General features: G+C 46.0%; 1 protein-coding gene across 1 annotated transcript in view; it reads right to left on the minus strand.

Annotated features, from left to right (window-relative positions):
* LOC143291193 (DNA mismatch repair protein Msh6-like) overlaps nt 1-23,788 on the minus strand; it is a 241,374-nt gene that overhangs the window by 154,871 nt on the left and 62,715 nt on the right. The window contains exons 14-15 of the mRNA XM_076600922.1: nt 17,066-17,131; nt 7,762-8,038 (exon numbers count right to left, since the gene is read on the minus strand). Coding sequence (XP_076457037.1) covers nt 7,762-8,038; nt 17,066-17,131 — 343 coding nt within the window. The remainder of the gene's footprint in view (nt 1-7,761; nt 8,039-17,065; nt 17,132-23,788) is intronic.

Consider the following 23,788-nt stretch of genomic DNA (forward strand, 5'->3'; position numbering starts at 1 on the left):
CCGCAGGGGAGCATCCTGTCGCCGGCTCTGTTCAGCATCAAAATTAATGACATCGTTCAATCCGTTCAGAAAGGATCGGACAGCTCGCTGTTCGTGGATGATTTTGCCTTATATGCAACCGGCAGCACGTATGCCAGCATCCAGCGACGGCTTCAGCTCTGCGTCAACAAAATCCAGTGTTGGGCAGAGGAGAATGGCTTCACATTTTCGTCCTCCAAAACTGAATGCATCCACTTTCATAATTTTCGCCAATTCTATCAGGACCCTGAAATCCGTCTGGGAACATCCACCATCCCGGCGGTCAAGGAAGCCAGATTTCTAGGGGTGGTCTTCGATCAGAAGCTGAATTTTCTCAGCCACATTAAACAGCTGAAAATATCTTGCCTAAAAGCCCTGAACATCATCCGAGTTGTGGCACACACGAACTGGGGTGCTGATAAGAGGACTCTCTTGCACCTCTACAGAGCCCTGGTCCGGTCCAAACTGGATTATGGAAGTGTTGTATACGGCTCGGCCAGACCGTCCTACCTGAAACTGTTGGACCCTGTACACCACCAAGGGCTCCGTCTCAGCTTAGGTGCTTTCCGCACCACCCCTGTGCACAGCCTGTACGCAGAGGCGGGGGAACCACCTCTTTCCAACCGCAGACTGAAGCTGACCCTGAACTATTATTTGAAATTGTTTTCGGAACCTACAAACCCTGCTTACGATGCTGTATTCAACAACCCTTTCGATAAGAAATTTACAGACAGCCCAAACTGCATACCTCCTCTCGGACTCCGCATTCAACCGCACTTGGAAAATGCCGATCTGGATGTCAGTCGCATCTCAGATTTCTCTAAGTTCCCTGACAGCCCCCCATGGACCTTTACAACACCTGAGGTCCGATTCGATCTGGCCTCGTACCGTAAGGACACCACCAGTTCTCTGGCCTACAGAACCTACTTTTCGGAACTGTGCCACAAATTCCCCACCTTTCAAGGCATCTTCACTGACGGTTCCAAGTCAGAGGACGGAGTCGCCGCATCTGCGTTCTGTCCCGCCTTTCCTGACCGGCCCTCAACGGAACACATCCTGTCTGACAGCTCGGTATACACCGCGGAACTGACCGCACTGGTCCTGGGGTTAAAAATGGTTCTCTCTTCCAAACAGAAGAGATTCATGATCTTTTCCGACTCCTTATCAGCCCTGGAGGCGATCGCCTGCAGGAATATCACTCATCCCAAACTGCTGGAATTTTATGAAACTTTTACTCTTGCAACGAAGAAAGGATACGAGGTTGTGTTGGCCTGGGTTCCCGGACATGTTGGCATTCGTGGTAACGAAAGGGCGGACCTGCTGGCCAGGAACGCTGTAAAGAAAGAATTGTCCAGATCCTTGGTACCCTATACAGACATGAAGCGGAAGGTCAATACTTACGTTAAGGATCTTTGGCAAGAGAAGTGGAACACCCAGATGGACAACAAGCTCTTCCAGATCCGTCCGGACCTAAAAGAGACCCTCCCTTCGGGGGTGAAGAACAGAAAGGAGGAATCTGTGCTGTGCAGACTGCGTACGGGGCACACTTTTTTTACTCATTCTTACTTGTTGAAGGGGGAGGAGGCCCCTCGATGCGTTCCCTGTGACGAGCCTCTCACCGTGAAACACGTGCTCCTTGACTGTTGGGATCTGCATGACGTTAGACGCAGACATTACACGGCGGTTTCTTTGAAGACTTTGTTTCGTGATGTCCCTCCGTGGGCGCTGATGGACTTCTTAAAAGAAGTGAACCTTTTTAACCAGATTTGAAGGTTTTAAACTATGGAAGTTTTTTTTAACTTTGGAGTGGAAAGTTTGAAGAAGTGACTCGTTTTAATTGGTTGTTTTTTTTTAGCCTTGTAGCAGTAATTGACGCGGCGATAGCCTTGAGATGGCCTTAGTGGTCGGCGAGGCTCTAAGCACCATAATTTCATTTCATTTCATGTGTGTGTGTGTGTGTGTGTGTGTGTGCACGTGTATATGTATGTGTGTGCGCGTCTGTGTGTTGTATGTAAGAATGGTAAAATGTGTTTGCACATCTGCCAGTGTATGTTTGTCTGTGTGTCGATCTGTGTGTGTGTGTGACTGCATACACACACGTGTGTGTGTAAGCGCATTTGTGTGTGTGTGTATATGTGTGTACGCGTGCGTATATGTGCATGTGCGCGCGCGTCTGTGTAGTGTATGTACACATGGTGTGCTTGTGTGTGTGTGTGTGTGTGTGTGTGTGTGTGTTCGCGCGCGCGCGCATGCGCGTGTGCGTAGGCATGTTTGTGTGTGTGTGTGTGTAAATGAAATGAAATTATGGTGCTTAGAGCCTCGCCGACCAATAAGGCCATCTCAAGGCTATCGCCGCGTTAATAACTACTACAAGGATAAAAAAACCAAACAATTAAAACGAGTCACCACTTCAAACTTTCCACTCCAAAGTTAAAAAAACCAAAAACTTCATAGTTTAAAACCTTCAAATCTGGTTTAAAATGTTCACTTCTTTTAAGAAGTCCATCAGCGCCCACGGAGGGACATCACAAAACAAGGTCTTCAAAGAAACCGCCGTGTAATGTCTGTGTCTAACGTCATGCAGATCCCAACAGTCAAGGAGCACGTGTTTCACGGTGAGAGGCTCATCACAGGGAATACATCGAGGGGCCTCTTCCCCCTTCAACAAGTAAGAATGAGTAAAAAAAAGTATGCCCCGCATGCAGTCTGCACAGCACAGACTCCTCCTTTCTGTTCTTCACCCCCGAAGGGAGGGTCTCTTTTAGGTCTGGACGGATCTGGAAGAGCTTGTTGTCCATCTGGGTGTTCCACTCCTCTTGCCAAAGATCCTTAACGTAAGTATTCACCTTCCGCTTCATGTCTGTGTATGGTACAAAGATGTGGTTGTAAACTTTGAGCAGGGTGTCCAGACAAGTTTCAGGAAGATGCTTTAAGAGTTTATAATGGACCTCGTCCATTCCTGGACAGGAATCCGTACAGGTCTGAAGGGCAGATTTAAGTTCATTCATTGTGAAAGGAAGGTTGTAATTCTCTGTGTTGTCGGAAGAGAAGTTACAGGGTGTTTTTTCTGTCAGGTTTTTGGTTTTGAGAAACCCAGCAGACTTGTTAGCAGATCTCGAGTTCTGTTCAATTGTGGAGGCAAGCAAATTGGCAACTGCTTTCTTCTCTGTGACCAGAGCGTCTGAAAGTTTAAGATGATGAAAGGTTGGGCATACGTTTTTGCCCTTATTTCTTTTTAAAACCCTCCACACTTTCTTCTTGGGTGTGTTGGAGGTAAGGAAGAGCAAAAATCTCTCCATGACTTTCTCTGGCTCTTTTTAAAAACATACCTGGCTTTCGCCCTCAGCTGTTGATGGGTTCGAACGCTATCGGTCTCCGGTCTCTGAAAGACGCGTCGCTGCGCTCTCTTCCGAGACTTACGGGCCTCCCGATATTCTGCGTTGAACCAGGGCGTTCTTGGCACCTGAGGCTTGGAGGTAGACGATGGGACTGCTGCTTTGGCGCAATCTAAAACGATCTGAGTCAGAGTGTCAGCAGGGTCCTTGCTTTTCAATACTGTTTCTTCCTGCAGCTCCGCTCTTATCTTCATGGTAAAAATTCCTCAGTCGGCTTTATCATAGTTCAGGCGGTCAGGCAGAGAGTCACCTTCTCCATCTGTGGGGTGGAGGACGACAGGAAAGTGGTCACTCCCGTGCAGATCGTCGTGCACTTTCCACTCGTAGTCCAGGACCAACGATGGATCGCAGACCGACAGATCTAAACACGAGAGCTTTCCAGAGGACAGATGAAGGTAAGTGGGAGACTTGTCGTTAAGACAGCACAAGTCCATATCGGAAAGAAGGTTTTCCAAGAGAAGACCTCGGGCTGATGTCATCTCACTTCCCCAGAGCGGGGAGTGTCCATTGAAGTCGCCCAACAGTACAAACGGTCGTGGGAGCTGGTCGACCAGGTTCATGAGGTCCTGCCTCAGAACACGGACGGCAGGAGGAAGGTACAGAGAGCAGACAGTGATGGTTTTCTCAAGTGTGACTCTGACTGCCACCGCCTGTAAAGGGGTGCTAAAAGGAACTGTACTGTATAAAAGGGACTTGCGTATAAAAAGAGCGACACCTCCCGTCAATCCCTCTTGCTTCGGCTGAGTGGGTTTAAAAACGGAGTTAAAACCAGAGAGAGATAAAACCTTGCCATCTCTTTGCAGAGTCTCCTGCAGCGCCAGCACTGAAGGTTTCAAAGCACGACAAAGCAGCTGAAGTTCCTGGAAATTGGCGTAGAACCCCCGGATGTTCCAGTGGATCACTGCCATTAAAAAGGTTAAAAAATTTTTTTTTAAAAAGCAGCAGCCTATTCCATCGCTACCCCCTGCTCCTCTGCTTGCGGTGGCTCAAGGTCGGCCAAGATCGAGTACCTATTTTTAGAATTTGATTTTTCTGATTCCAAAGTCGGAATATCCACCACCTCGGCTCTTCCCGATCCCACCGAGGCCGCAACCCTCCCCTACTTGAGTTTTGAAGGTACGGGGGGTTTCTGGCCACTTCTGCCAGCCCGAGGGCCAGGCAGACGAGAGGCGGGGTGAGGGGGGCTGGGGGGTGGGGTGGGGCGGGAGGCAGACAACGTGCCTCCGCCCGAGGCTTTCCGCTCCCGCCCAGCAGCTCCTGAGGACTGCCGCACAGGATGGGAAGGGGTGGACACGGCGCCTCCACCCAAGGCCAACGGTTCTAACAAGGTAGGCACGTCGTCTGTCTGCGTCCCTGTGGACGTCGTCTGGACCGCGACGTCCACCATCCTGGGTCTGACGACAGAGGCGTAAGACGCCTTAGGCGACACGGCCTCCACTTGTTTCCTTGCCTCAAAGAACGATATCTTCTTTTCTGTCTTCACCTTCTGGATTTCCTTTTCTTTTCTCCAGGCGGGACAGTCTTTCGATGAGGACGGGTGGCCGCATCCGCAGTTCGCACAATGGGCTGGACTGACACAATCACCCTGGTGATTTGAACAGGTGCCACACGCCTCTTCCTCCTTGCATCGGTCCCGCACGTGTCCAAATTTCTGGCATTTGAAACATCTTAGAGGGGACGGCACGTACAGGCTTACATTCACCATCAAGTATCCGACTCTAATGTCCCTGGGGACACTCGGGCAGCAGAAGGTGAGGAAAAATGTGTTGGTCGGGACTCTGTCCGACCCCTTCTTCACTGTCACCCTGTACACGTCGGTCACTCCCTGAGAGGACAGCTCGCTCTTGATCTCAGCTTCAGACATTCCTCTCAACTCCGGGCATCTGATGACCCCCTTTGAACAGTTCAGACCTTTGTGAGGGGAAACCCTCACCGCCCTATCCACAAAAGTGGTTGCCTTGAGCAGAAGCTGTGTCTGCCTTTTAGACTCTGTCTCCACCAAAAACGCTCCGCTCCTCAGCCTCTTGATGGATTTCAGCGATCCCGCCAGACACTGGAAGCCCTTCTGGATAGCGAAGGGGCTGAGAGCCGACAAGGGCTTGTCGTCATCAGCGCCCTCCACCACAAGCCACGACGGCCAAAATCCAGAGGTCTCAACAACCTCCGAATCTGAGTCCGAATCGTCTGTACCTTGTCTTCTTCTTTTTCCGAGTTTAGGGGTGTGTGTTTGTTTGGAATTCATGTTTAAATAATTGTATATTCATCCCTCCCTTACCCACCCACCATGGGGTCCAACTTAGGGGCCAGGGTCAAGGGAACACCAGCTTGACCCCTTCCAGGTTTCGGGAGGGATATACGACCAACAGTTTAGCTCCAACGTGTTCCCCCCGATCATGCCCAGCTCCCGGGGACAGAGAACCAAGCACTACGGGGGTGATCTTCGCTAGCCACTAAACTGCCAGTCTTGACCCAGCCCCACGAAGGGGTAGCCGATTGACACACATGGGCCAATGTGTGCTGCCTGTCTTAGGAGAGGTCCGAGCCAAAGGGATGTGTTGAGAGCAGCGTGCTCTCTCAATCCCCAGGATCTCATTCCCCTCCATCACAGGTCGCGCCGCACGGCAAACACGGCGGGCCTGAAGAAGGCCGCAGAGAAAAAAGAATGTGGAAAAGAAGGCTTGATGGGGAGCTGAGGACAGAAAAGAGGCGGTAAAAAGAAGAATAGAGAATAGCGAAAGGGACAGTGGGTCACATTTAGTTTGGGCCTCACTCACGACCTGTTCGGCATGGGAAGCCCTATCAGGGGCATCAGTACAAAAACCACCACTTATTCAGCCCGAACAGCTACGATGGCTATGTAGGCTGTCAATTAAGATCTGGGACCAGAGCAGCAAACCCCAAGAAGCACTGATGCCCCCGCCGACATAGCTTGTTCGATCACTGGCCACTAAGCCTCTCGACCACGACAAGGTAGTGACCCCCCCGGGAGGGGGTCAAGAGAACACCAGCTTGACCCCCTCCAGGTTTCGGGAGGGTGTGTGTGTGTGTGTATACGTGCATGTATATGTGTATGTGCGCACGCGTCTGTGTAGTGTATGTAAGCATGGTAAAATGTGTCTGCACATCTTCCAGTGTGCGTTTGTGTGTCAATCTGTGTATGCGTGGTGTGTGTGTGTGCGCGTGCGCGCATGTGTGTGCATGCATGTGGTAAAAAATAACGGTGATCGTGAAATGTACTGACGTCAAATTGACAAGGAGCACACATGTTTGGTAAAGCGGATCGACGTATCTCCAATGAAGTGAACCACACCAAAGGCTGACGTATTCTCAGCAATACAGAATGGTGGTGGGGGAGCGGAGCATTGACATCAAATACTATGAGTATACTACTACACACACACACACACTCACTGTCAGACATCAACAACACATGCACACACACACACTCACTGTCAGACATCAACAACACACGCACACACACACACACTCACTGTCAGACATCAACAACACACGCACACACACACTCACTGTCAGACATCAATAACACACACACACACACTCACTGTCAGACATAAACCACACACACACACACAGACACACACACTGTCAGACATCAACAACACACACACACACAATGTCAGACATCAACAACACACACACACACACACTCACTGTCAGACATCAACAACAACACACACACACACACTGTCAGACATCAACAACAACACACACACACAATGTCAGACATCAACAACACACACACACACTCACTCACTGTCAGACATCAACCCCCCCTCCACCTCCCCACACACACTCACTCACTGTCCGACAACAACACACACATACACACACACACTCACACTCAGACATCAACAACACACACACACACACTGTCAGACATGAAGCACACACACACACACACACTCACTGTCAGACATCAACAACACACACACACACACACACACACACTCACTGTCAGACATAAACCACACACACACACACACACACACATACACTCACTGTCAGACATAAACCACACACACACACACACACAGATACACGCACTCACTGTCAGACATCAACAACACTTAGTTCATCACACACACATACATACACACATGCACACACACAAGCACATACATACATACACACACAAACACACATATGCCCACACACACACACAAACGTACACTCACTTTTTGTCAGAAATCAACAGCACACACACACACACACACACACACACACTCACTATCACACACCTATAAGACTTATTCATTCCACACACACACACACACATTCTCTCTCTCTCTCTCACCATCAGACATCGAACACACAGACACACACTCACTGTCAGACATCATTGCTTTGATGGCGTCTGGCCACCGAAACTCCTCCCCTTCCTCCTTGAAGTAGTTCTCTTCCAGCAGCGTCTTCAGCGTCCGGGAGCTTTCCCAAAATTCTTTCCCTGGGCTCAGCGCTTCCTTGATGGACCCCGTGTAGCCGTTGATCAGCTGCAGGGTCTTCTGAGACATGCGGCCTCGCTCATACAAGATCTGAGCCGGGGTGTGGTGAGCAAACACAGTCCTCAGCCGAGAGCAGTGACGATCGTCGCTGAACTGACCCACCTGTGGAGCAATGCAACAGAACCTGAGTTACGGAAGGATTTTTTATTACCCCTAAAATTGAGTATAATCTAGCAAAACGTAATGAGTTATAATGGTTAATGGTTAATCCATCACAGTAAATTGTACAATCACCAAACTTGGACCTGACGAAAATATGGCTATGGAATCCCACTGTTTTGTTTCATACTTTTGTTATTGCCTATACAGTACTTGCACCATTGCCTATACAGTACTTGTACCAATGCAAGTCACACAAAACTATACCTGTTCTGCAAGGCTTTTAACCAAGGTTAAGCAAGTAACCAGCCACCGTGGCAAAGTGGTTAGCGGCATGGACTGACGGCTGGAAGGACGCGGGTTTGAATCCAAGCAGAGGTAGGTTTATCGGCCCATGGCCGGCACCTACCCAGAGTTGAGTGTGCTTAAATGGGGAGACTGGGACCACACAGTCGAGTGTCATCCACTTCAAGGATGTGTCTTTGGGTGTGTTGCTCTTATTACCTGACCAACACTGCAAGTGTCTGTATCCCTCAGGCCTGGTTAATGCCGGGATATCATTTTGACAGGAAGCGTAGAGTACAGGCTTGTCACGCAATCCCAAACCAAAATGGACCTCTATAGCAATATCGTCATCGTCATCCTCCTTCATCATCATCAATACAAACAAAACAATCTCAAAGTCTGCGGCCTTTCATGCCCTGATCTCATGGTGACCTGTTTCGATACCCCTCCAATTCCGTGCTTGGGGTGAGTCCTGTCAATGTCTTCAGTGTCGGCATATTCATGGGGGGCTGTTGTCTGAGGAATGTGGTGGCGGTCTCCACTCTGGGAGGGACGCTCACTCAGTCTGGCTCGGCGACTAAGCCATTATTGTTGTAAGTAGGGGGCTACCAGAAAGCCAAGAACTTTGTTATCTTTCTTGTGCACAAAGAGAAGACTGTTTTTCAACACCAAGATCTCTGAAGCTAAATCAAGCAAAGAGCTATATTCCATTACAAATAAGCTTTGTGGCAGAACAAAATCTTCTTTGCTTTCTTCTATCTATCCATCTTCAGTACTGCCCAGTGTCTTTTCAGATTTTTTCTGCTAAAAAATTGTTAACCTCAGGAGAGAACCGGATTCAGTCACTTGTGTCACATCCCTTGGGAAAAGAATTTAAAGGTGTTCCTTTTGTTGCTTTCACACCTGTTTCAGAGACAGATGTACTGAGTGTGTTGAAAAAGTCTGCTCCAAAAACATGTGACCTAGACCCCCTTCCCACACCACTACTGTATGAGTGTTTGGATGTTGTTTTGCCTGCACTAACAAAAATTATAAATGATTCTTTAATAACAATGACCTCAAAAGTTTTTGCACTGTATCCAACCTTGCTTTTGTGTCCAAAAATATTGAAACAAGAGAGGCAAGGCCTTCAAGATTCACTTGTGATACACTTTTAAAAAAAATTAAAAAATCCAAGCTTTTTATGTATTGAGTATAATTTCAAAATGTAATGTTTAAGATGAGAAAGATCAGTTTAAAGCAAATTAAGTCCCCTAGCGTTAATTACAGAGTAATTTCCCTTTTTTACTATCTGCCCCAAACGTTTGCAAAATAAATAAAACTTCCATGCTTAGCAAAAGAAGTTCCTGTTTGAACAAAAAATGATAATAATGACTGCTCTTGTTGTTGGGTCAGAATATCAGATCAAAGTGCGAAGTTTAGAGAATACAAAAAATATAAATATAACAGTAAATGCAGTTTGCATATAATTAGACTTCATCTTATTATTTTTTTTGTGCCCATCCCAGATGCCCATGCAATATTGTTTTAAACAAGATGACTGGAAAGAACTGAATTTTTCCTATTTTTATGCCTAATTTGGTGTCAACTGACAAAGTATTTGCAGAAAAAATGTCAACGTTAAAGTTTACCACGGACACACACACACACACACACACACACAGACAACCGAACACCGGGTTAAAACATAGACTCACTTTGTTTACACAAGTGAGTCAAAAATTGTTCTCTCCCAACTTTCAGACCATTTAGCATTAAACAACCGGTTCTCTTCTTTTCATTCAGCATATAGATCTGCCAATAGCACTGAAACTGCTTTGTTGAAAGTAGTTAATGACCTGTTACTGTCTGTAGATGAAGGTAAACTATCTGTGTTAACTATGCTCGATCTGTCGGCTGCGTTTGACACAATAGACCACAGCATACTCCTTTCCAGACTTGCACATGTTTTCGGGATTCACTCAACAGTTCTGAGTTGGTTTTCTTCATACCAATCCAACCACTTCCGGACTGTCTCTGTTAGTAAGTCTGATCCAGCCCTGATCTCCTATGGTGTGCCACAAGGCTCTGTCCTGGGCCCCTTCTGTTCGTTCTGTACACTGCTCCTCTTTCTGATGTCATTTCTGGCCATTCTATTCTTCACCACTCTTTTGCTGATGATACTCAGCTACAAAAGTCTGCAGAACAAAACCAAGTACATTGTCTGATTCTGTCAATGCAGGACTGTATTTTCGATGTTAAATCCTGGGTGACATTCAACAAACTTAAGTTGAATGATGACAAAACTGAAACTATGATTATTTCCTCTGCAAGAATGTCCACATCTACTTCGTTTCTTGCCTCTATTGTGTTGGTCATGCCACAGTTCAGTTTTCTAAATCAGCAAGGAACCTTGGAGTCATTCTTGACTCAAACCTAAGCATGCATGCTGAGGTAGTAAATCTGATATGCAATGTCAATTGTGAACTTTGTCGCATCAACTCTATCCGTCAGTACCTTTCTGTTGAAACTACTAAAACTCTTATTTCTGCTTTTGTGCTGTCACGAATCAACTACTGTAATTCTCTTCTCATAGGCTGTCCACATAATGTTCTTCAGCGAATTCAAAAACTTCAAAACAACGATGCCTGACTCACTTTCAGAGTCTCACGTACTGATCACATTTCTCCTCACCTCCGCACTCTACACTGGCTCCCCAATGAAGTGAGAATTAAATACAAAGTTGCGTGTCTCTGCTATTCTGCTTTCCACTCCAAAGGACCTACTTATCTTTCTGACCTTATCAGTGTTTACACTCCGACAAGAAATCTCCACTCTTCCTCTGACTGTTACCTTTTTAAACTTCCTCATGTCAATACAAGAACCTATGGTGAATGTTCTTTCTTCTTTGCTGCTCCTCACATCTGGAACAACCTTCCTCATCATATCCGTGCATCTGATTTGATTTCTGCTTTTCGCTCATCACTAAAGACTGTTCTTTTTAAAACCTATCTATAAGTACTCTCAGCTTCCTTTTCTCCAACACCACCCTGACGCTCACTTTGGAGGAATGCAGAGTGGGAAAGAGAGAGTGTGAATGGGGGAAGGGTTTTTTGAGAAAGAGTGGTCATGAATGTTTTACGTTACTTGTAATATTTTTCTTTCATGTAAAGTGCCCTGAGCTCTTAGTGAAAAAGGGCGCTATATAAATGTACATTATTATTATAGTAGGTGGTGTCTTAAGTACGTTAAATCAGAACAGGCACCACTGAAGTGACTCAACAGCAGTGCAGGGTCTCCTCTGGTGTGTGGCCTCCTGGCAACCTAACATAGATGGTTCCCTGCAGACTGCCAACGCTGGAACTGTGACGGACGAACCCGGGTGTGGCCGTCTATGGAGGAATCTAAATGAGAGGCATGGGAGTAATGCCACTGAAACGGTGCAGATAGGGCAGCACAAAAAAAAGGGTAAAACAAGTAATTGGTTGGGGAAAAAAATGTGGATATTGATGTGTTTCGTACTTTAGTCTGTAAACATGAGAATGTTTGAAGTCCTTCCATAGAAGAAGTATCAAGTCTCCTCGTTAGTTTACATTTGGAGCTGCTACATCAACTCCCCAAGTCGTCAGAACAAGGCTACTTATGAGAGTAATGTCCCTTCTATTGTCAGTATAGATCCACGGATATTACATCTCCCTTCCGAGTTCACATTATCTTTCGAACAGAAATTGAACTTGTCATCAAACAAATTCAACAATTTTTGTTGTCATTTTTTGTTTTTTTGAGTATGTTCTTCTCCCTTCCAGTTTGTGAATATAATACTTGTAATTAAAACTATTTGAATGCTGCTGAGTCTTTTAATGAAAATATGCACAAATGTTTATTTCTAGTTTCCTTTTCATAGACTGAGTCTGGTAAGCCTGACGATCCAACGTCCAAATCTGGAGAACTGCTGTCCATGGCGTAAAGGAGTAGTAGGTGAAGCTGGAGGTATTGGGGTGTTGCTGACTGTTGGTTCTGTCTGCTGTTGTTGGAGGACTGTTGACTGGGGAGTAGAAGGTGTCCTTGGTGTAGCTGGCACAACTTGTGTCCATTTTGTTTGACTTGGTGACTGTTTTTGTGCCACTGGTGTGACTAGTGTGTCATCATTTCTTGCTGATGGAATGTTGATGACTGCAGCCTGGTTGCACCTGATGACTGCCTGAGGTGTTTTGATGAGGTAGGACCATGGACAGTTAGTTGTTGAGATGACCTCACCAGGACGTTGTATGTCTCGGATCCAAACAGCATTACCTGCTTTGAGAGATGGGAGATCTCTTGCAGCATGACGTCGGTTGTAGTAGAAACACTGTTTTCCTTTACTGGCTGCTTCCTTGTGGGCGATAGTCTCATGGTTATGTGAGGAGGGTTTGAGGACTGAAGTAAAAACTGGAACTTTTGTCTGGTGTTTTCGGCTCATGAGGAGTTCTGCTGGGGATAAACCATTTTGAAGAGGGGTTACCCTGTACATGAGCAGTGCCATGTATGGATCTTTGTTCTTTCTAAGAAAGTGTTTGATGGTTCTGACTGCCCGTTCAGCTTCTCCGTTGGCTTGCGGGTGTTTCAGTGAGCTAGTCACATGTGTAAATCCATATCACACTGCAAATTTGGCAAATTCCTGGCTTGCAAATTGGGGACCATTGTCGGAAATGACAATGTCAGGTATTCCTTGTGCAGCAAAGACACTTTTCACTTGATGTATCATAGCTGCACTACTGAGACTGCTGAGGAGTTTCACTTCTATCCACTTGGAGTAATAGTCCACAATGAGCAGGTAAGTTTTCCCATACAGTTCAAGAAGGTCCATTCCCAGCCATGACCATGAGCGGTCAGGGAACGATGAAGGAGGAACGGTGAAGGAAGAAGAGGTTCTTTTTGCTCCTGTTGATGAATTGCACAGGTAGAACACTTATTCACCATTTCCTCAATGTCTGATGAAATGTAAGGCCAACAGACATAAGTACGCGCAAGTGCACAGCATTTTGTGATGCCAAGATGTTTTTCATGAAGACGGCTCAAGATGTCCCCCTCATACTCCCATGGATGACCAGCCGATCATCAAAGAAAACAAGGTCATCGACTATAGTGAAATGTTCCCGGTTGAGCCAATGTTGCTTGAGTAATGGGTTTTCTGGCATGCAGACTGGCCAGCCATTCGTACAGTACTCTTGTACTTGCTGCATCAGATCTTCAGCTTTTTGTGTCTCCCGAATTTCTTGTAGTTTCCTGGCCACTGCCGGGAAAACGTCAACACTTTGTTTGGCAAAGGCTTTTACCTCACTGGCGAGGTTCATGTCAGCAGAGTTCAAGCTACCTACAGGAGCTCTGGACAGGGCATCGGCTGTGATCTGCCTCTTGCCTTCAACATGAATGACTTTCGTGGTGTATCTCATGAGTCAAAGTCTGAAGCACAGTATGCGAGGTGGCATTTTGTATAGTTCAGTGGTGTTGAGGACTGCAACCAGCAGATTGTGGTCAGTTTCCACCACGGAGTCCAGGCCCAAGATGTAATCACTAAATCTTTCACATCCATGTGGTTACCAGTGCCTCCTTTTCAATTACAGCATAGTTCTTTTCTGCATCACTGAGGGAGCGTGAGATATAATATACTGGCTTCCTGGATCCGTCATCTTGAATTTTCATCAAGACTGCTCCGATGCCCTTGTTTGAAACGTCAGCTGCAATGATTGTTGGTTTTTGAGGGTCATAATGATCCATGACAGGTGGGGATGTGAGCAATTCTTTCGCTTGGAAAGCAGATTGCTGTGGATGATCCCATGCCCATTGTCCTTGCAGAGGTGCATTAATGTCTGCAAGTTTGGGAATGTATTTGGCAAGTTGGTTTACCATTCCCATGAACCTCTAAGTTCTGTGATGTTAGTTAGCACAGGGAATTTCTTGATGGCCTCTACCTTACCAGGATCAGGATGAACACCCTGGTCATCAATGATATGACCAAGAAATTTCACAGAACGTTTGGAAAATTCACTGTTTTCATTCAGAGCGAGTCCCGCATCTTGTAGACATTTGAGAATGTCTCTAACAAGCTGATCATTTGTGTTTTGATCTGAAGCATGGATGAGAATATTGTCCATGTGACAGATGACACCATCCATGTCAATCAGGACTTCTGACATCATGCTTTGAAAAATTTCAGATGCAGAGCTGATGCCAAATGGCAAGCGACTGAAGCAGAAGCATCCAAAGGGAATGATGAAAAGTTGTGAGTAAATTTGAGTCTGAACAAAGAGCAATTTGCCAGAAGCCATTCTTGCAGTCAAGTTTTGTGAAAAATATGCTCTGATCTAATTTCACCAAACTTTCATCAACAGATGACATGGGGAAGACTTCTCTTTGTACTGCTTTGTTCAGCTGGGTAAGATCTATGCAGATTCGGACTGCTCCACTATTTTTAGGCACTACCACAATGCCTGAGCACCAGTTTGTTGGTTCTTTTACTGGTGAAACGACGCCAAGTTTAACCATGTTTTCACATTCTGCTTTCACTTCTGGAAGAAAAGGATGGGCAATTTTCCTTGGTGTAGATATACAAACATATACAAACAAGTCGGTCATTATTGTTTAGCTTGATTTTGTACACTGAGGTGACTTTTCCAAGACCTGAGAACAGATTTGGGAGTTCTTTCTTGGCTTTTGATTCTAAACTTCAGTCACTCACTTTGTATAGATTTGGTTCGTTGACAGTGCCTTTGATAGTATCAACACATTTGACGATGCCCAGTTCAACACATGCCTTTCTGCTGAGAAGAGAGCATGGCTGTTTGTTGAGAATGTATACGGTCTCCTGCGTTTTCCTTCCATGATAACTGAGTATCACATTCAGAGTGCCAAGTGGGGACAGAATGGATCCCCCTGGACCATGTAGAATTTTGCTGGGACATTGGAGTGGTTGACCTTGTAGCCAAGGTTCAGTGCTACTGATGACAGAGACAGAGGCTCCAGTATCCAGCTTGAATGTTACTGGGTGACCACTGACTTCAAGTGTTGCGCTCTACATTTTGTCGAGATTGTGGTCAATAGATCCAAGAAAGAGATCAGCATCCTCTTTTTCAATGTAGCAGTTGAACTCATCACTCGCCATGGTCAAAGCTTTCATGTGCGGCACACAGTTTTGTAATGCCCTCTCTTTTGACACTGAGAGCAAATGGCATTTTTTGCAGGGCATCTATCTCTGGGATGAGGTTCACAACCACAATATCCACATTTCTTCTGAAATCGGTGTGGAGAGTATTCTTTGGAAGAACTGTACAAACTGTTGAGCTGGGTTGATCTCTGAGAAGAGGTTGAGCTTCACAGCTGGCTTCTGCTTGCTGGCCGAGTTGTCCAGCCATAGCAAGAGTGCGCTCTGGCTTTGTTTGTAGTTCAGCTGATAATGCTTCATCCAGCACACCCACTACAATTTGGACACAAATCAGCTCTTCTTTCAATGTTTCATACTCACAGTCTGCAGCTATTCTGTGTAGATCCTGTTATGAAGCTGTCAGCTGACTCTCCTGTTAGTGGTTTTTTCTGGTTAAATCTTGCTCTCTCCAAAATAATGTATTTTTTCTGGCACCGAATTGATGATCAAGTTTCATTTTTATTTCTTTGTAAGTGGTTTTTGATTCGTCAATTTGCAAAATGTTCAGCAAATAAACCACCTGATCTCCCATGGCATATAGGTAAACAGAGACTTATTCCTGTCTATCATTCTGAGAAAGTTGATTTGCATGGTAGTAACGATCAAAGCGTTGTGACCACACCTTCCAGTTCGAAACTGCCCCATCGAATGGTTTTGGCAATGGAAGACTCATTGTTTGCAATCTGTATTTGTTACGATGCTCGCCAGCCTTTCTTCTGGGTTCATATAACCGCTGCCACCATGTTGTGTTTCGTACTTTAGTCTGTAAGCATGAGAATGCTTGAAGTCCTTCCAGAGATGAAGCATCAAGTCTCCTCGTTAGTTTACAACTGGCGTTGCAATATTAACTCCCCAAGTCGTCAGAACGTGGCTACTTATGACAGTAATGTCCCTTCTATTGTCAGTATAGATCCACAGATACTACAGATATGAGTGATGGGCATCCACAGACATATAAACCTACGGATGAAAAGAAACACACATGCACTTGCACAATACCAGTCAGTACCTGACACAAATGTACAATGCACAATACCAATCAGTACCCGAAACAAATGTACAATAAAAATGATGTGTATGCAGAGATACCAACCCCTCTCAAATGTTTGAACGAACAATCAGGAAATTTGGCAGGAACATTCTGAATTTGGTAGCAACACTTAGACTCACAGCCACATCAGCAAACATACATCTTATCTACAAGCATTCAAACACTTGGGCCTACCTGCAACACTGTAACTGCTACAATTAAACTGACTGGTCCACTCAACACTGTTTCAATGTAAACAAGCACGCGATTAGCTGAACATCATCACTTGAGACCAAGGTTATTAGTGACTGCCCTGGCCTCATGATAGATAGGTCCAGAGCGTCTGGGTAATGTTACGATAGGAAAACATGTGACTAAGCTATGTAGTCGAAAATAAACTCTTCAGAATGACTTTGATGCTGGCATAACATCTGAACAAACTGCGATCGAGCGTAACAAAATATGGTGAAATCGAAACAGTTGGCATCTCTGCGCATGTAAATAAACAGCAAAAATGCCAACAAGAAAGAAAAAAAAAGATGTAAACATCACTCACATGGAATGTGCCGATGGAAGTATCCACAAAACAAACCCCGTACACCACACCATCTTGTGACTCTGCCTGTAAATAATTTAAATGAATTACTACATGGTACAATGAACACTAACAAATCCATCCAGTGATACTTTAAAAAAAAGAGAAATAAACAAATAAATAATTCAACCCTCATAATGTCATAAACAAACAAATAAAATAAATAAATATATAAAAACAGAAAGGATATCAGATACGAAGTGAAAAAGATAAAAGCTTTTGACAAAAGTAGGTGTAAAATTCAGTCATGACTGAACAAAATGCCTGGCGCTGGGAGACACAACACATTTGCACACCTGGCAGTGAAAGAGTTAATCAATCGCATAACTATAGCCAAAAAACCACTGTGTGATTCAGTCTGCTGGTGAATGAATTGATCATACAATAATATGCCATAAAATAATCATCTCATAATGTCTGTAAAAAAAATAAATAAAAAAAATAAAAATTTATATTTCAATGAATAGTTTACACAACCATCCTGTCAGGGTTGGGGGATGGGTGGGTGGGTGGATTACTACTTCCTAAAAAAGAAAATGAAATGAAATTATGGTGCTTAGAGCCTCGCCGACCACTAAGGCCATCTCAAGGCTATCGCCGCGTTAATAACTACTACAAGGATAAAAAACCAACCAATTAAAACGAGTCACCACTTCAAACTTTCCACTCCAAAGTTAAAAAAAAAACTTCCATAGTTTAAAACCTTCAAATCTGGTTAAAAATGTTCACTTCTTTTAAGAAGTCCATCAGCGCCCACGTAGGGACATCACGAAACAAAGTCTTCAAAGAAACCGCCGTGTAATGTCTGCGTCTAACGTCATGCAGATCCCAACAGTAAAGGAGCACGTGTTTCACGGTGAGAGGCTCATCACAGGGAATACATCGAGGGGCCTCTTCCCCCTTCAACAAGTAAGAATGAGTAAAAAAAAGTGTGCCCCGCACGCAGTCTGCACAGCACAGACTCCTCCTTTCTGTTCTTCACCCCCGAAGGGAGGGTCTCTTTTAAGTCTGGACGGATCTGGAAGAGCTTGTTGTCCGTCTGGGAGCTCCACTCCTCTTGCCATAGATCCTTAACGCAAGTGTTCACCTTCCGCTTCATGTCTGTGTATGGTACAAAGGATCTGGATAATTCTTTCTTTACAGCGTTCCTGGCCAGCAGGTCTGCCCTTTCGTTACCACGAATGCCAACATGTCCGGGAACCCAGGCCAACACAACCTCGTATCCTTTCTTCGTTGCGAGAGTAAAAGCTTCATAAAATTCCAGCAGTTTGGGATGAGTGATATTCCTGCAGGCGATCGCCTCCAGGGCTGACAAGGAGTCGGAAAAGATCATGAATCTCTTTTGTTTCGAAGAGAGAACCATTTTTACCGCCAGAACCAGTGCGGTCAGTTCCGCAGTGTACACCGAGCTGTCAGACAGGATGTGTTCCGTTGAGGGCCGGTCAGGAAAGGCGGGACAGAACGCAGATGCAGCGACTCCGTCCTCTGACTTGGAACCGTCAGTGAAGATACTTTGAAAAGTGGGGAATTTGTGGCAGAGTTCCGAAAAGTAAGTTCTGTAGGCCAGAGAACTGGTGGAGTCTTTACGGTATGAGGCCAGATCGAATCGGACCTCAGGTGTTCTAAAGGTCCACGGGGGGCTGTCAGGGAATTTAGAGAAATCTGAGATGCCACCGACATCCAGATCGGCCTTTTCTAAGTGCGGCTGAATGCGGAGTCCGAGAGGAGGTATGCAGTTTGGGTTGTCTGTAAATTTCTTATCGAAAGGGTTGTTGAATACAGCGTCGTAAGCAGGGTTTGTAGGTTCAGAAAACAATTTCAAATAATAGTTTAGGGTCAGCTTCAGTCTGCGGTTGGAGAGAGGCGGTTTCCCCGCCTCTGCGTACAGGCTGTGCACAGGGGTGGTGCGGAAAGCACCTAAGCTGAGACGGAGCCCTTGATGGTGTATAGGGTCCAACAGTTTCAGGTAAGACGGTCTGGCCGAGCCGTATACTACACTTCCGTAATCCAGTTTGGACCGGACCAGGGCTCTGTAGAGGTGCAAGAGAGTTCTCTTATAAGCACCCCAGTCCATGTGTACTACAACTCGAATGATGTTCAGGGCTTTTTGGCAAGATATTTTCAGCTGTTTAATATGGCTGAGGAAGTTCAGCTTCTGATCAAAGACGACCCCTAAAAATTTGGCTTCCTTGACCACCGGGATGGTGGATTTTCCCAGACGGATTTCAGGGTCCGGATAGAACTGGCGAAAATTATGAAAATGGATGCATTCAGTTTTGGAGGACGAAAATGTGAAGCCATTCTCCTCTGCCCAACACTGGATTTTGTTGACGCAGAGCTGAAGCCGTCGCTGGATGCTGGCATACGTGCTGCCAGTTGCATACAAGGCAAAATCGTCCACGAACAGCGAGCTGTCCGATCCCTTCTGAACGGATTGAATGATGTCATTAATTTTGATGCTGAAGAGAGCCGGCGACAGGATGCTCCCTTGCGGGACACCCAACTCCTGCTCGTGAATGTCAGACAGGGTGGTGCCGACCCTCACCTGGAATTGTCTGTCTTGCAAAAAATTGTGGATGAACTGGGGCAGGTGTTCTCGGAAGCCGAGCTTGTGCAGGTCCGAGAGAATACCAAATTTCCAGGTGGTATCGTAAGCTTTCACCAAGTCAAAAAATATGGCCACCACATGCTGTTTGTTTACAAAGGCATTTCTTACAGTGGTTTCCAGACGAACCAGATGGTCAACGGTAGAGCGATGCTTGCGGAAACCGCACTGTTCTTTCGCCAGAAGGCCGTCGGTCTCTAGTTTCTACATCAGTCTACCGTTGACCATCTTCTCCATCAGTTTGCAGATGCAGCTGGTCAGTGCTATTGGGCGGTAGTTGGAGGGGTTCGAGGGGTCTTTTCCCAGTTTCGGCACCAGGATTACGAGGGCTTTCCGCCAGGAGGGTGAAAAAAAGCCTGTGATCCAGATGTGGTTATAAACTTTGAGCAGGGTGTCCAAACAGGTTTGGGGAAGATGCTTTAAGAGTTTATAATGGACCTCGTCCATTCCTGGACAGGAATCCGTAGAGGTCTGAAGGGCAGATTTAAGTTCATTCATTGTGAAAGGAAGGTTGTAATTCTCTGTGTTGTCGGAAGAGAAGTTACAGGGTGTTTTTTCTGACAGGTTTTTGGTTTTAAGAAACCGAGCAGATTTGTTAGCAGATCTCGAGTTCTGTTCAATTGTGGAGGCAAGCAAATTGGCAACTGCTTTCTTCTCTGTGACCAGAGCGTCTGGAAGTTCAAGATGATGAAAGGTTGGGCATATGTTTTTGCCCTTAATTCTTTTTAAAACCCTCCACACTTTCTTCTTGGGTGTGTTGGAGGTTAAGGAAGAGCAAAAATCTCTCCATGACTTTCTCTGGCTTTCGCCCTCAGCTGTTGATGGGTTCGAACGCTATCGGTCTCCGAAAGACACGTTGCTGCGCTTTCTTCCGAGACTTACGGGCCTCCTGACATTCTGCGTTGAACCAGGGCGTTCTTGGCACCTGAGGCTTGGAGGTAGACGATGGGACTGCTGCTTTGGCGCAATCTAAAACGATCCGAGTCAGAGTGTCAGCAGGGTCCTTGCTTTTCAATACTGTTTCTTCCTGCAGCTCTGGTCTTATCTTCATGGTAAAAATTCCCCAGTCTGCTTTGTCATAGTTCAGGCGGTCAGACAGAGAGTCACCTTCTCCATCTGTGGGGTGGAGGACGACAGGAAAGTGGTCACTCCCGTGCAGATCGTCGTGCACTTTCCACTCGTAGTCCAGGACCAACGATGGATCGCAGACCGACAGATCTAAACACAAGAGCTTTCCAGAGAACAGATGAAGGTAAGTGGGAGACTTGTCGTTAAGACAGCACAAGTCCATATCGGAAAGAAGGTTTTCCAAGAGAAGACCTCGGGCTGATGTCATCTCACTTCCCCAGAGCGGGGAGTGTCCATTGAAGTCGCCCAACAGTAAAAACAGTCGTGGGAGCTGGTCGACCAGGTTCATGAGGTCCTGCCTCAGAACACGGACGGCAGGAGGAAGGTACAGAGAGCAGACAGTGATGGTTTTCTCAAGTGTGACTCTGACTGCCACCGCCTGTAAAGGGGTGCTTAAAGGAACTGTACTGTATAAAAGGGACTTGCGTATAAAAAGAGCGACACCTCCCGTCAATCCCTCTTGCTTCGGTTGAGCGGGTTTAAAAACGGAGTTAAAACCAGAGAGAGATAAAACCTTGCTATCTCTTTGCAGAGTCTCCTGCAGCGCCAGCACTGAAGGTTTCAAAGCACGACAAAGCAGCTGGAGTTCCTGGAAATTGGCGAAGAACCCCCGGATGTTCCAGTGGATCACTGCCATTAAAAAGGTTAAAAAAAAAATAAAGCAGCAGCCTATTCCATCGCTACCCCCTGCTCCTCTGCTTGTGGTGGCTCAAGGTTGGCCAGGATGGAGTACTTATTTTTAGAATTGAATTTTTCTGATTCCGACTAAGTCGGAATATCCACCACCTTGGCCCTTCCCGATCCCGCCGAGGCCGCAACCCTCCCCTCCTTGAGTTTTGGAGGTACGGGAGGTTTCTGGCCACTTCTGCCAGCCCGAGGGCCAGGCAGACGAGAGGCAGGGCGAGGGCGGCCGGGGGGCGGACAACGTGCCTCCGCCTGAGGCTTTCCGCTCCCGCCCAGCAGCCCCTGAGGACTGCTGCACAGGATGGGAAGGGGTGGACACGGCGCCTCCACCCAAGGCCAGCGGTTCTAACGAGGTAGGTACGTCGTCCGTCTGCGTCCCTGTGGACGTCGTCTGGACCGTGACGTCCACCATCTTGGGTCTAACGACAGAGGCGTAAGACGCCTTAGGCAACGCGGCCTCCACCTGTTTCCTTGCCTCAAAGAACGATATCTTCTTTTCTGTCTTCACCTTCTGGATTTCCTTTTCCTTTCTCCAGGTGGGGCAGTCTTTCGATGAGGACGGGTGGCCGCCTCCGCAGTTTGCACAATGGGCTGGACTGACGCATTCGCCCTGGTGCGCCGCCTTTGAACAGGTGCCACACGCCTCTTCCTCCTTGCATCGGTCTCTCACGTGTCCAAATTTCTGGCATTTGAAACATCTTAGAGGGGATGGCACGTACAGGCTTACACTCACCATCAGGTATCTGACCCGAATGTCCCTGGGGACATTCAGGCAGCAGAAGGTGAGGAAGAATGTGTTGGTCGGGACTCTGTCCAAGCCCTTCTTCACAGTCACCCTGTAAACGTCAGTCACTCCCTGAGAGGACAACTCGCTCTTGATTTCTGCTTCAGACACTCCTCTCAACTCCGGGCAACTGATAACCCCCTTTGAACAATTGAGACCTTTGTGAGGGGAAACCCTCACCGCCCTATCCACAAAAGTGGTCGCCTTGAGCAGAAGAATAAAACATCTGAATAAGTACACACTTAATAACATGAACTGCTAAAAATATGAATAAAGACACTGAAATCATAAAGCATAATGTGTGCAAGCATGTGCAGGTGAGAGTGCATAAATAAGTGTGTGCGCACAGCACGTGCTTGCGTGTGTGTGTGTGTGCATATGTGGATATTGTGAACACTGGATCATGATCATATTATTATTATTATTGTTTTTTTCTTCCTTGCAAAGGTTATTTTCTTCTCAATCAATGAACACAATCCACATTAAACACATAATGAGAAAACACAGCCCTTAATATGACACAATCCACATTCAAACCATGATGAGAAATCACAGCCCTCAATATAACAGTCAACACATGACCAGAAAAAACAGCCCTCAGTTTGACACATAATTATGAAACAAGCAAAATGTTACATGGCTGTCTAAGTAGGTACCGGCACCCGCTAACAAAGGCTGCCGGAAAGCCGGCAGCAGGCTGAAAATTGTCACTTTTCACTCGATGATTTTTGTGTGAAATTGTGTATAAATCTTGTTTAAAGCATAATGGAAATAAAGACAAGCCATTAATCTTTCAATCCATTGTTCGTTTATTTACTTATGTGCGAGTGCGAGTGTGTATTCGTTCCGAGAACTGCCTACTGTAATCAGCGAAACTGATCCCGTGTCGCGCTACCGCCATGGCGGACATTCGCGTTGTCCGAGGGTCGATTGTTTTGATTTGTTTATAGGTTGTGGAATTTTCCATCCCCAATATTCAAATAAGGTCAAACCACAAGGTCGAAGCCTAAACAAGTTCCACCATCAGTTATTTTATTAATTTACTTCATAACAAAGAGCCAGCATACCGATCCGGTTAAAAGGACACATTTGAAGGATTTTTTCGCGATGTAAAGCTATAAACACCATTGGCGATACACATAGCAATAGAAAGCTTATTTTTCGCTGATTCGAATGGTACCAAAGGTCAAGGTATTCATACGCACTCAAATATAGCGCAGCCAAAGAAATTCAGAAAAGCACGCTTGCAACCGTGACACATATTCACACACTGACTCGACTGGGCGGCGGTGGCTACTATGAAATCGACAAGCGGTGACGCTAACATTTCAAGCGTTTTCATCATCCAGATAAAAAAATCACCTAGGTAAGTATTACAAATTTTACAAATCGATTCATGTTAAATTGATCCACGTAGTTTTTAGGGCTTATTAATCCATAGGATCGTTCCGTTTTCGTGATAAATGGAGTAAGCTTTGACCGC

Source organism: Babylonia areolata, chromosome 16 (assembly GCF_041734735.1).
Source record: "Babylonia areolata isolate BAREFJ2019XMU chromosome 16, ASM4173473v1, whole genome shotgun sequence".
Classification (NCBI taxonomy): domain Eukaryota; kingdom Metazoa; phylum Mollusca; class Gastropoda; order Neogastropoda; family Buccinidae; genus Babylonia; species Babylonia areolata.